At 47.6% G+C, this 13227-nt stretch overlaps 1 protein-coding gene across 1 annotated transcript in view; it reads right to left on the reverse strand.

The window, feature by feature from the left end:
* The window catches only part of CD9 (CD9 molecule), a 34620-nt gene extending 33121 nt beyond the window's left edge, over nt 1-1499 (reverse strand). Inside the window, exon 1 of the mRNA XM_083503594.1 lies at nt 789-1499. Within this exon, the coding sequence (XP_083359720.1) occupies nt 789-854 (66 nt within the window). The 5' untranslated portion in view covers nt 855-1499. The remainder of the gene's footprint in view (nt 1-788) is intronic.
* Nucleotides 1500-13227: the final 11728 nt, after the last annotated feature.

Below are 13227 nucleotides of genomic sequence, written 5' to 3' on the forward strand. Positions count from 1 at the left end.
GATTCCGGAGCTGGGTTGCCACTCCCCGCTCGGCCTCAGCTTCAGGGCCTGCCGGGAGACACTTCCCGGGGGAGCGGGAGGGAGCCAAGGTCTCTAAATTTAAGGTCGCTCCCAAGGGCCTGTTTACGGAGCGCTTCGAGGAGCAACCCTGCCACTCGCTTGAAAGCGGCGCGGCACCAAGCAAGCATCACCCCGCAACTCCCCGCCCAGGGGTGCCAACTTGAATAAAATATTGGGGGGGGTGCAGGTAAGCCCCACCCTTCATAATCGATCACACACCAAACTTTTGAATGGCAGTGCCAATAAACTTGGGGGGGGGGTCAGCCCTATCAAATACTGTTTAAAAGAGGAAAGGGACCCCGGCCCCTAGGAGTCGGCTCCTATGTTTCCACTACTTGCCTTGCCGCAAAGTTTTTCGGGGGTGGGGGTGGGAGCGGCCGGCCAGACTGCGCGAAGGGTCCTAAGTCCCTTTAATTAACCGCACCCACCCCAAACAAAGGCGCGGCCTCGGAGAGGTTAGGGAGCCCCGGCCTGGCCGGGACGCGCCACACCTGGCCCGCCCGGGAGGCTCAACTCCGGCCGGCCGCGGCTACACGGCGCTCCGCAACACGTGGCCGGGGAGGGGGTCGTCTCGGGGCTTCGGGAAAGCAACGAAACGCCCCCCCCCAAGCCTCTCAACATGTTGGGGGGCCACGAAGCGCCGGCCGAGGAGAGTAGGAGCGCCGCCAAGTCTGCGCTCCCCGGCCGCGCCCTGGCGGGCTGGCGCTCCGACGACGCACCAAACTTACCCAGAAGAAGAAGTTGAACGTGAAGAGCAAGTACTTGATGCACTTGGTGCCTCCCTTGACGGGCATCTTGGAGGGTTAGACGGGCGCGTTTCACTCTCGGGCGACTTGGCTCCGGCGGCGCTCCTGAGCTGCTCGGCTTTGCTCGACGACGCGGCTCCGTCTTCCGCTGCCAGGCGTCTGCCCGCCCCGCTTTCTCCTTGCCGCTGCTCCGACCCGCAAGCCCCACCTCAGACCTGGCGGCCTCGCCCTGCCTCTGCGCGCCGCCTCCTCCTCCTCCTCGAGCGCAGCGCCCGCCTCGCCGACGCCCTTCCCGGAGCTGCCCAGCGACGCCGCCCCCTCGCCGGCGGCGCAGACTTGCAGGTTGAGGCGGAAAGAAGCCCCGGGCTTCCCTGGGGCTGAGTCACAGTCGCAGGTCAGCGGGGAGGGTCGCCGCCCTGCCCTGGCGCGCCCACCCACCCCGCCGGGGCTGGCCTGCTTTCCAGCGAAGAGCCCGGTGGACCCCGAAAGCTTGCCGAGTTGCCGGAATCGCTGCTTGTTTTTCGCCCAGCTTGTTTGGCATTATGACTTGCCCGGCGTCATCGGGGTTTGCTTTACACAACAAAAGAGGGCAGGCCCTTGCCCTAAAGATCTTGCCACCTGAAACTCGGTGGAGGCAAAGCGAAACAAGCGGAAGGGATTCTTTCCTTCTCTTGTTTTGCGCTCCACCCTTGTTCTCTTTGAACGGCAGCCCCAAACACACAGACGTTTAGGAGGTGGTGCTTTTTCCTTCCTTATCCACACTTCCTAGGCATAGGTCTGGGGTTTCCAGGTGAATCCCGGCTGAATCCGAGCAAACAACAGACCACAGAAACCCCAGCTCCCGTTTGCTCAGATCCAGGGCTAAAACGCAGATTTTCCCAGGAAAAGCTGCTGAAAAGAGAAAGAAACCACTCAGATGTGGAGCTGGAAACCCCATCCCCATGCTTAGAAACACAACACAAAAGGAAGCGTGGATGGGCCCTTAGAATTGGCATTTTGTGTGTGTGTGAACACAAATGTTTTCAATACTAAGGTACACAGATCAGAGCATGGAAATAATGTTGTTGTTTAGTCGTGTCCAATTTGTGACCCCCTGGACCAGAGCACGCCAGGCACTCCTGTCTTCCACTGCCTCCCATCAGTTTGGTCAAACTCATGTTGGTAGCTTTGAGAACACTGTCCAACCATCTCGTCCTCTGTCGTCCCCTTCTCCTTGTGCCCTCAATCTTTCCCAACATCAGGGTCTTTTCCAGGGAGTCTTCTCTTCTCAGGAGGTGGCCAAAGTATTGGAGTCTCAGCTTCAGAATCTGCCCTTCCAGTGAGCACTCAGGGCTGGTTTCGATAGGATGGCTAGGTTTGATCTTCTTGCAGTCCATGGGACTCTCAAGAGTCTCCTCCAGCACCATAATTTAGAAGCATCAATTCTTCGGCGATCAGCCTTCTTTATGGTCCAGCTCTCACTTCCATACATCATGACTGGGAAAACCATAGCTATAACTATATGGACCTTTGTTGGCAAGGTGATGTCTCTGCTTTTTAAGATGCTGTCTAGGTTTGCCATTGCTTTTCTCCCAAGAAGCAGGCGTCTTTTAATTTCGTGACTGCTGTCACCATCTGCATGTGATCATGGAGCCCAAGAAAGTAAAATCTCTCACTGCCTCCATTTCTTCCCCTTCTATTTGCCAGGAGGTGATGGGGCCAGTGGCCATGATCTTCGTTTTTTTGATGTTGAGCTTCAGACCATGTTTTGCACTCTCCTCTTTCACCCTCATTAAAAGGTTCTTTAATTCCTCCTCACTTTCTGCCATCAAGGTTGTGTCATCTGCATATCTGAGGTTGTTGATATTTCTTCCGGCAATCTTAATTCCGGTTAGGGATTCATGGAAAGCCCTGCTGAATCTCATCCAAGACCCACCTATTCCAGCATCCTACTCTTACATTGGCTAACTATGGGTAGCCCACAAGCAAGAGTGCAATAGCAACTGATATTCAGAAGAATATATGCAGTGCTTTTGGGGGGGGGCGGGTGGTGCTGTGGGTAAAACCTCAGCGCCTAGGACTTGCCGATCGCATGGTTGGCGGTTCGAATCCCTGCGGCGGGGTGCGCTCCCATCGTTCGGTCCCAGTGCCTGCCAACCTAGCAGTTCGAAAGCACCCCCGGGTGCAAGTAGATAAATAGGGACCGCTTACTAGCGGGAAGGTAAATGGTGTTCCGTGTGCTGCGCTGGCTCGCCAGATGCAGCTTGTCACGCTGGCCACGTGACCCGGAAGTGTCTGCGGACAGCGCTGGCTCCCGGCCTATAGAGTGAGATGAGCGCACAACCCTAGAGTCTGGCAAGACTGGCCCGTACGGGCAGGGGTACCTTTACCTTTACCTTTAAGCATACCCCTAAACATTTTGTGAATCTATAATTTATAAGAATTCATAAGAGTAGGAAAATGAGAGTATCCCTGAACTTTTTTTTTAATGAAAAAAGCACTGAATAAATGCCTCCAAGATGGGAAGAGGGTACATAGCAATTATGGCCAGTAGCCATCCATAAATGCCCATCCTCCATAAATTTGCCCGACCCTCTTTTAAAAGGCTCTCTCCACACTTCCACTTGTGCTGCCCCTCCCCCCTGGAAAACCTGTTCCTTACCACTGAATTGGAGCGCGGGGGGGGGGGGGACTTGGCTTTAAAGGTCAAAGCCTCAGATTGGGGACCCTGCCACACCCACACACCCCTCAGCACATTTGTTCTTAAAGGGCATAAAAAGTGGGCAGTGTATTATTTGAATACAAAGTTTTATTTTTTATATAATATTTTTATTGATTTCCAACGTCATTTACGCAACAAAATGTCCAATGTAAGAAGTAAAAAAAAAAGATATTTTTTTTTTTACAGTATTAGGAGATATACGTAAAGGTAAAGGGACCCCTGACCATTAGGTCCAGTCGTGACCGACTCGGGGGTTGTGGAGCTCATCTCGCTTTAATGGCCGAGGGAGCTGGCATACAGCTTCCGGGTTGTGTGACTAAGCCGCTTCTGGCGAACCAGAGCAGCGCACGGAAACGCCGTTTACCTTCCCGCCGGAGCGGTACCTATTTATCTACTTGCACTTTGACGTGCTTTCGGACTGCTAGGTTGGCAGGAGATATAATGTATATCAATTGACAGCATTATAATTTTAAAGCTGGTATCGCGGAGAAGGTGGGCCAGGAAGCCACTTTCATATTGCTATGGAGGGCACTCTGTGTGGGGGAGCTCAGGCTGCCTAATTAAGCTGCCCCAGCAATTAAGAGTTTCAATAGATGACTTTCTCTTCCGATTGCCACATCTCTTTATTCCTGTCCTTCTCCAGTGTGACGTCAGATCCCGCTTGTGGTATCATTGCCACAGGTGTACTTGTTGACCTCGCTCCTTTCCTCCCACTCGCCTCTCTCTCTCTCTCTCTCTCTCTCTCTCTCTCTCCCTCCCTCTCTCCTTTTAACTACATCTTCTTTTAACCTTATACTCTCTGGAAGTATGGGTACATGATTTGGGGGTGGCCCGCAGCTGTATTTATTTATTTCAAAAAATAATAATTTATATACCATTTGATTGCAAAAGGCCTCAAAGGTTTACAAAGCATAAGACAGCAAAATCAAGGGGGGGGAATTACAACCCTATTTTAAAACTTGCAAAAGTTAAAATACTGAAAAAGAATAAAATTGCCTCAGCTTTCGAAGCATCTGGGTAGCCGTATCTAAAGAAGAATGTTTTTAGCAGGTCCCTAAGGCAGGGAGTTCCACTGCCTCATTAAATGATTGAGATCTTACAAAAGGGAGTTCCACTGCCTCATTAAATGATTGAGATCTTACAAAAGGGGATTATGTGGCAGCTGTCATAGTGCCAATTCCACCAATCAAAATGGTCGGGTGGGCACATTTCAGGAAAGGCGATCTCATAGGTAAACTGGCCCATGGTTGCTAAGGGCTTTGCATGCTAATAGTAACACCTTGAACTTAGTAGTAAATCAGCAACCACTTCTGATCACTGAGCACAGGTGTTATATGTCAATAAGGCCTCACTCCTGTTACTTTGGGACGTGGGTGGCGCTGTGGGTTAAACCACAGAGCCTAGGACCTGCCGATCAGAAGGTCGGTGGTTCGAATCCCCGTGACGGGGTGAGCTCCCGTTGCTCGGTCCCTGCTCCTGCCAACCTAGCAGTTCAAAAGCATGTCAAAGTGCAAGTAGATAAATAGTTACCGCTCTGGCGGGAAGGTAAACGGTGTTTCCGTGCGCTGCTCTAGTTCGCCAGAAGCGGCTTAGTCATGCTGGCCACATGACCTGGAAGCTGTAAGCCGGCTCCCTCGGCTAATAAAGCGAGATGAGCGCCGCAACCCCAGAGTCGGTCACGACTGGACCTAATGGTCAGTGGCCCCTTTACCTTTTACCTGTTACTTTGGGGCTGACAACTCCAGTTCCTCATTTATACCTATATTGCGTGTGTGTATTGGCAATTATTGGCAATGTGAAGAGCAACGGGTAAAATCTTTCACCAAAACAAAGTGTGGACCAGTCACAGTGCTATGGTGTCTTGTAAGGAATTTTAGAATGAAAATTCCCCAGTTCCCTATTCATAAGCACGGCCTGAGGTCATCATGTGTTAATGTGTGTTACATAAGACAGTTTCATTGCAGAGAAGAGGACAGTCTCCTGGTCTTTTTTGCGTGGGTATCAGTTCCTGATTCAGGCTATTCAGACACTATTTCCAATAAGGAACTGGAAACTAGACACCAACGTCATCCCTGTGAAGTGCAGGCAAGAAGCTTGTGTAGACAGCAGCATTCATAGACTGAGGGCAGTTTAGGAGCAGATTCACACTATGCAGCCAACACACATTTAAAGCACATGACTTCATAGAGTCATGGAATTGTAGAAAGGGACCTTGAGGGCCATCTAGTTAAACCCACTGCGATGTAGAAATCTCAGCTAAAGCCTTGGACATGAAGTTGGGTGTTCTGTGTCTACAGGGCCCAGATTAATTTCATTTTGCAAAAGCAGCTGCAGTCCTTAGTTTGGACTCAAGCTGTGGGTTATGGGAAGCAGCCCAATCCAGATTCCCTTTGGAGCCTACTTTTCAATGTAATGATTATTGCTTTTGCTTCTGTTGTGATACTATTTTTCCTTCAGCGCTGGCATAGTCCTCCTGCTCTCCCTTCCTTCTTGTACTTTTGACTTTTATTAGGTTGTGAACTTGAACTTTTATTATTATTAATTATCGGTTGCTTAGTACTATAAACAATTGTTTAGTACTTAAGTACTATAAAACGCGGGTGGCGCTGTGGTCTAAACCACAGAGCCTAGGGCTTGCTGATCAGAAGCTCCCATTGTTCAGTCCCTGCTCCTGCCAACCTAGCAGTTCGAAAGCACGAAGTGCAAGTAGATAAATAGGTACCGATCCAGTGGGAAGGTAAACATTGTTTCCGTGCGCTGCTCTGGTTTCGCCAGAAGCGGCTTAGTCAAGCTGTACGCCGGCTTCCTTGGCCAGTAAAACGAGATAAGCGCCACAACCCCAGAGTCGTCCGCGACTGGACCTAATGGTCAGGGGTCCCTTTACCATTTTACTATAAAAATAATAAGCAGCGACAGTGGTGGAAATCAATCTAACTTAGGATTTCAATTTTCTAATGAAGTGGACTCTAGTCTCTTTCAGGTTACTGGGAGGGTTCACCAGTGAGATAGTTAAGGGAGGGGAAGCAACTAATTTATGATGGAACTTAACCTTTTAATTCCTTTGTGGTCCTACCTTTTAAAATCCATTCAGCAATTCTGTCATTTTGAATGTTGGCACATATTTCCCCAGAGTAGCTGAGGAAACCCAGCCAGATGGGCAGAGTATAAAAAGTACAATATCATCATCATCATCATCATCATCATGGTAACTGTGACTGCTAAACAACTTCCTTCATCATCACCACATATGATAGAGAAATGTCCCGGGAGCTGGACTGGCTCAGCAGCCTTTGCCCCTGGACTTCTGACCTTCCTCACACTCAGCAGTGAAATGTATAACTGCGCTTGTTGGAGGGGCTCAGTTAAGACCAAATTTGCCAATTTGTCTGCATCAGAAAGGACCAGGAGGAAATTGCCCTATCATTCCATGCGATCGTAGTGTTTGTTACGTGCTGTTCCAAGGTGCTGGGGTTCTGTATTCTTGGAATGAATGTCATTGGAGACTTGGGTGTCTTTAGGGTACATGGTTTTATTTGCACATATATACAACCTGAGCACAGGATTGGGGAGAGGCTCACAGCATCAACACCCCAACAGATCTTGCTTCTCCATTAGGTTCCCACTGAAGCTCCAAGTCACAGCTTTGGATTCAGCACAGAACAGACACTTAATGGGCCAACTGCACCAAGCTTTTTTTAAACAACAACAACCCATGAAACAAACCCACTTTATTCCAGATAACCAGTTGCCAAGAGAACAGAGCTCTGGAAGATGGAATTTGGAGCAAGTCAGCTTTTCTTATCCCTGCTGAAATCACTTCTGCCATGGAAGTGCCCAAGGCGCAAGCCCTGCTTTCCTCTGGCTGTCATACTCAGAGGGAGAAACAGGTCCTGAGAGGGCTTCTGTTGGTGGAGGAGCCTAGCAACAGGACACAAAGAAATTAAACAGGCACAGTGTTCAGCAGAAATAGGGCAAATGTTGAAATTGTAGGGGAACATACTAATTTTTCTGTCTGACACGTGTTTCAGTTTTAGTGAGTAGAGCAGCTGGTAATGTTTTTGGATAAATGAAGTTTGGAAATTGTTTTAACAAAACTTAGAGCCACATGCTATTGCCAGTTAACTGCTCATTAATGAAAGTAATGTCCCCGTTGTTCACAAACACAGCTGATTATACCTCCTCTCTCACCCTAGAGCAACGGTTGCACTGTAAACAAGAAGCTCAGAACCTTCTAGAGAGAAGGTTGTAACCACCTGATTTTGCATCCCATCAACCCAGAATATCTGGCTTGAATACTGCAAAGATGAATCTTTGTCACATTAATATATGTATATATGAGATATTTTACAACATCTTACTTTTTTTGAAAAAGGAGGTGAATGTTATTTGTAGCTGTTGCTGGTCCTTGTCTAGTTGTAATAGCTGTTTACATCTATATGAGGCGGAGTACTCACAATGTACAGCTTTTAGCAGAAACAAAATTTTTAAAAAATCATTCCAGTAGCACCTTAGAGACCAACTAAGTTTTTTCTTGGTATGAGCTTTCATGTGCATATCTGAAGAAGTGTGCTACTGGAAGGATTTTTTTTTAAATTTTGTTTCGGCTACGGCAGACCAACACAGTAGCTTTTAGCAGGTTACTGCCACAGCACTGTTAACACCAGGCATCCCCAACTTGTGGCCCTCCAGATGTTTGGGCCTACAACTCCCATGATCCCTAGCTAACAGGACCAGTGGTCAGGGAAGATGGGAATTGTAGTCCAAAACATCTGGAGGGCCGAAGGTTGGGGGTGCCTGGTTTACACCAGTGTTTTCAAACTCTGCTCCTAGGAGCCCTGGGGCTTTCTTGGAAAGGTGTCTGTGGCTCCTCAAGGAGAAGATCAGTAATGAAGGAGAAGCTTCCTTGAAAGAGAGTGCTCCACTAACTATCAATCCCTCTTAAGTTGCCTAGCTGTAAGAAAGGGTGGCGCATGCACCAGCAGCAAATGGAGAGAGAGATTCTGGTATCCTATGCTATCACACAACAAACAGGACCAGCAGTTTCCCACCCTGCAGTACAGCAGTTCCAAAAAGTAGAGTCACCGTGATCACGCAAATAGCACCAGAGTGGCCGAGTGCCAGGCCTTACAAAATACTTCTGTCTGTAATCTCTGTACCATTTGTCTGTGGAAACTAGACTTAAATATATGTATGAATGTACTTGCATGTTTGGCTCATCTTCCTTAAAAGGTGATACATACAAGGTGTATACTTAGTTGTGTGTTGAGATTTGTGGTCCCGAATCTTGAAAATAAAGTGCAGAATGCTAAAAGGTCAGATGGTGATCAGAGTTCATGAGATCTCTATTTTTCGCTCTATAAGACGCACCGGACCACAAGACGCACCTAGTTTTTGGAGGAGGAAAACAAGAAAAAAAAATTCTGAATCTCAGAAGGCAGAACAGCAAGAGGGATCGCTGCGCAGTGAAAGCAGCAGTCCCTCTTGCTGTTCTGGCTTCTGGGATAGCTGCGCAGCCTGCATTCGCTCCATAAGACGCACAAACATTTCCCCTTACTTTTTAGGAGGGAAAAGGTGAGTCTTATAGAGCAAAAAATATGGTAACTTCATGAGTTATGGATTGAAAAGAAGATTTGGGGAAGTTATATAGAGCCAGAAAAAAGACTCTTTATTTAAAATTACCTAGAGGGAGAAATGCAATAATTGCACCAATTGTTCTATCTAGGACCAGTGAATGTCTCAAGACTTTATCATCCATCACAATGAGTAACATCCACTGTCTTGTACTAGGGTAAGCCACAACATCAGAAAAAGGGCCGTGTGATTTCCATGGCGGGGTGGGGAGTCTATTTATTTACAAAGCAGCTGTCTGCTTCACTATGAAGTGAAAAGAGCTCAACAGGAACTCTGTGCTGGAGGAAGAATTATTCATTTATCTGAAAGCCGTGCCTTTGGGGAGGGGGGGGGGCTAAAGACAGTGGTAACTTGTTAAGAAAATATCTTTAAATTCTGGATAAAGTTATATAGGGAAGTAGTAGAACTGGGAGGGGGGGTGAGGCAGTGCAAAGGAGGACAAGGTTCTTGTAGACATAAAAGCTGTGCAGCAGCAGGAGAAACCTGTCGTGTAGGCATGAAAAGAGGCTGAACTAGCTGAAAACTATTTCTTCTGTGTTAAAGGAGCATCTGACCTTCCAGGTGTCCCTGTTTTCCAGGGACAGCCCCAGATCTACAGAAGCCTTCCTGGTTCCTGATTTGATCCCGGAATGCCCCGCTTTCCTTTAGGACCTCCCTATTTTCCTCAGAGAAATGTTGGTGGGCATGGGGTTATGAGCCCACCAAGCCAAGGAGATAAGTAACTATACAACCTTTGGAAGATATCTGAAGGCAAGAAAGCTTTAAAATGTTTAACGTTTTATCATGTTTTTATATATGTTGGAAGCTGCCCAGAGGGGCTGCGACAACCCAGTCAGATGGGTGGGGTATAAATAAAAATATGGAATAGGACATCTCTGTTTTCATCAGAGAAATGTTGGAGGGTATGGAACATGAATCCTTTTATGGACTGGCCAGCTTATCAAAATGTGAAGCTCCACACACACACACACACACACACACACACACACCCTTTGCAGTGGCGTAGCGTGGGGGATGCAGGGGGGGCCGGCCGCACCGGGCACAACATCTGGGGGTTAGGGTTAGGGGGTGCAAATCCACGGGTTAGGGGGCGCAAATTACTTGCCTTGCCCCGGGTGCTGACAACCCACGCTACGCCACTGCCCTTTTGTATTTCCTCACACCTTCTCTCCTGCTGGTGGGGCTTTTACTGACTTTGTTCTGTGTTTCTGAAAAGAAACCTGATTTAGCATGTGGACTTTTTGCTGTTAGAAATCTCAGGGTTAAGAAAAATCTTCATTTGCCAGATTTTAGTATTTCAAACTAATGTTCAAAGGCACGTGAGCAAAGTGTGAGGGAGAAAGCCAGCCATCTGCCAGCAGAGGTTTGTTAAAGTGTTTTTGGCTGTGACTACAACCTTGATCCATTGTAGAACCATGAGAGGACAACTGCCATTGCTCTAGAAAGACTTTTCTACCAGGCGGAATTTCCACAAGTAGCTGTGCAACTCTTGTTACATAATACTTATGAATAATCTGCTCCGTGATGTTCATATATGACTCCTTTGTACGTAGCTGCACAATCCATTTGCTGCGCAATAACTCTGACGTAGTATTTATGAATAATATCGTGAAACTTGATGTTCATTTATTACTACTTCCTTTTACATATTTATTTTTTTCTAAATATAGACAGCTTTCAAAATGCAGTTGGTATTGCAGAGGAGTTGCCAATTTTCCATGAGATTACAAAGAATCTGTTGTTTTTTGTTCGGGCAGCCAAGGTTACTGAAGAGCCAATGAATTCCTGTTGTTGGTACAAAGATCTATATAAATGAACAGGTTGCCCCATACTTCCTTGGTGAACTCTTCCTGGATTCACTAGAAGAAATTTGAGTCTTAAGTGGAGCATACTCGCAACCGCTGGGCATTATACTATCTGTGGGTTAAACCACAGAGCCTAGGACTTACCAATCAGAAGGTCGGCAGTTTGAATCCCCGCGACGGGGTGAGCTCCCATTGCTCAGTCCCAGCTCCTGCCCACCTAGCAGTTCAAAAGCATGTCAAAGTGCAAGTAGATAAATAGGTACAGCGGGAAGGTAAATGGCTTTTCCGTGTGCTGCTCTGGTTTGCCAGAAGCGGCTTAGTCATGCTGGCCACATGACCCGGAAGCTGTACGCTAGCTCCCTTGGCCAGTAAAGCGAGATGAGTGCCACAACCCCAGAGCCAGTCACAACTGGACCTAATGGTCAGGGGTCCCTTTACCTTTAATCACAAGAGGAAATGGGCGGCGTTTGGGATTCCATTTGGTCAATTGACCTACGAATTAGAATCGCAGTTCCCATCACCCTGGCACAGAAGTAGCAGAATAAACCACGTGGCCAACCTGTGCCCCTCTGAACGTTCCCCCACCAGCTGTCGATTTTGCTATCCCTGTTGAATTTTGCTGTCCAAAATGTGACCTTTCCCGCTGCTCCTGCCTTGGGCCATATTTCCCCGTCATCAAAACCAAACCAGCACTTTCCATGTCTTTTTTTCTCCTGGCTGCAGAATGCTGCCACTGGACAAAAGCTGCTTATCTTCCTGGTGCCCCTGTCTTGGGTGTTTGCCACCAAAATCCAGCCAGCACTGCCCATTTTCTACTTCTCTGTGGGTGCTCCATGGTCACCCCTCTGAAGGTGTCTTCTAGCAGAAGCTCTGGCAGCTGCCCGCCATCTCAGCCCAGCTGCAGTATTGTTGGGCTTTACATTGCGACCCCCATTGGTCTCTGGCCCTGCTTCAGGTCAGCATGATGCTCCCTGCAGGTCACACCAAATGAAGCCCTCTATCCTCAGCATATACCCTATGCCAGGGAGAGGGCACTTACTGGAAGGCGACTCTTCATTGCTCATGTAAGCAGAACTCCCACTGGGCGTGCAAGACAGGGGTCACCAACCCAGCTCCTGTGGGTGCCATTGTACCCACAAAAGCTTCCAGCGCTGCCCTTGGGCATGTGCCACAGACTCTGAACTTTCTTTTTCTTTTAAGTAAGTTTCTAGCACTCCTAGGAAGGAGGTCGTGGGTCAAAATGTGTAGGCACATTCGAAATTATTTCTGTGAAATAAGAGTGGTATGGCCAGCTTAACTATATTTTCCTGGTACAGTGGTACCTCGGGTTAAGTACTTAATTCGTTCCGGAGGTCTGTTCTTATCCTGAAACTGTTCTTAACCTGAAGCACCACTTTAGCTAATGGGGCCTCCCGCTGCTGCCACGCCGCCACCGCACGATTTCTGTTCTCATCCTGAAGCAAAGTTCTTAACCTGAAGCACTATTTCTGGGTTAGTGGAGTCTGTAACCTGAAGCGTATGTAACCTGAAGCGTATGTAACCCGAGGTACCACTGTAATAGAAAATGCTCCCTGTTGTTGTTAGACAGCAACAGCATCAGTGTGTGACTCCATAATCTGGACCAGCAGGACACAGATGACGCCCCATAAGGTTGTCTTAGGGGTGGTTGTCTCTAGGACTGAGCGATGTCTGGCTTTCAGCATCTAATAATAATAATAATAATAATAATAATAATAATAATAATAATAATTAAAAAAAATTTATTTATTTATTTAGCCCCACCTATCTGGCTGGGTTTCCCCAGCCACTCTGGGCAGCTCCCAACAGAATATTAAAAACACAATATAACATCAAACATTAAAAACGTCTCTAAACAGGGCTGACTTCAGATGTCTTCTAAATGTCAGATAGTTGTTTATTTTCTTGACATCTGATGGGAGGGCATTCTACAGGGCAGGTGCCACTACCGAGAAGGCCCTCTGCCTGGTTTCTTGTAACCTCACTTCTCGCAGGGAGGATCCTCAGCGCTGGATTTCAGTGTCTGGGCTGAACGATGAGGGTGGAGACGCTCCTTCAGGTGTCACCAGCTAACCACCGTGATCTATCGATATATCACAATGTCTGAAATAACAATGTAAAGGAGTAATGTCCTGGAAATTGCTACTATTTAGGGGTCTAAAACTTACCTTTAACATATTCTTACAACTGTTACAGTACAGAGCAACAAGGAACCACATCACAGGGGTTTTTTTACATAACACACACACATCGTGATTCGTGATAT

This window comes from Podarcis liolepis (genome assembly GCF_965112155.1).
Source record: "Podarcis liolepis genome assembly, chromosome: 5".
Classification (NCBI taxonomy): domain Eukaryota; kingdom Metazoa; phylum Chordata; class Lepidosauria; order Squamata; family Lacertidae; genus Podarcis; species Podarcis liolepis.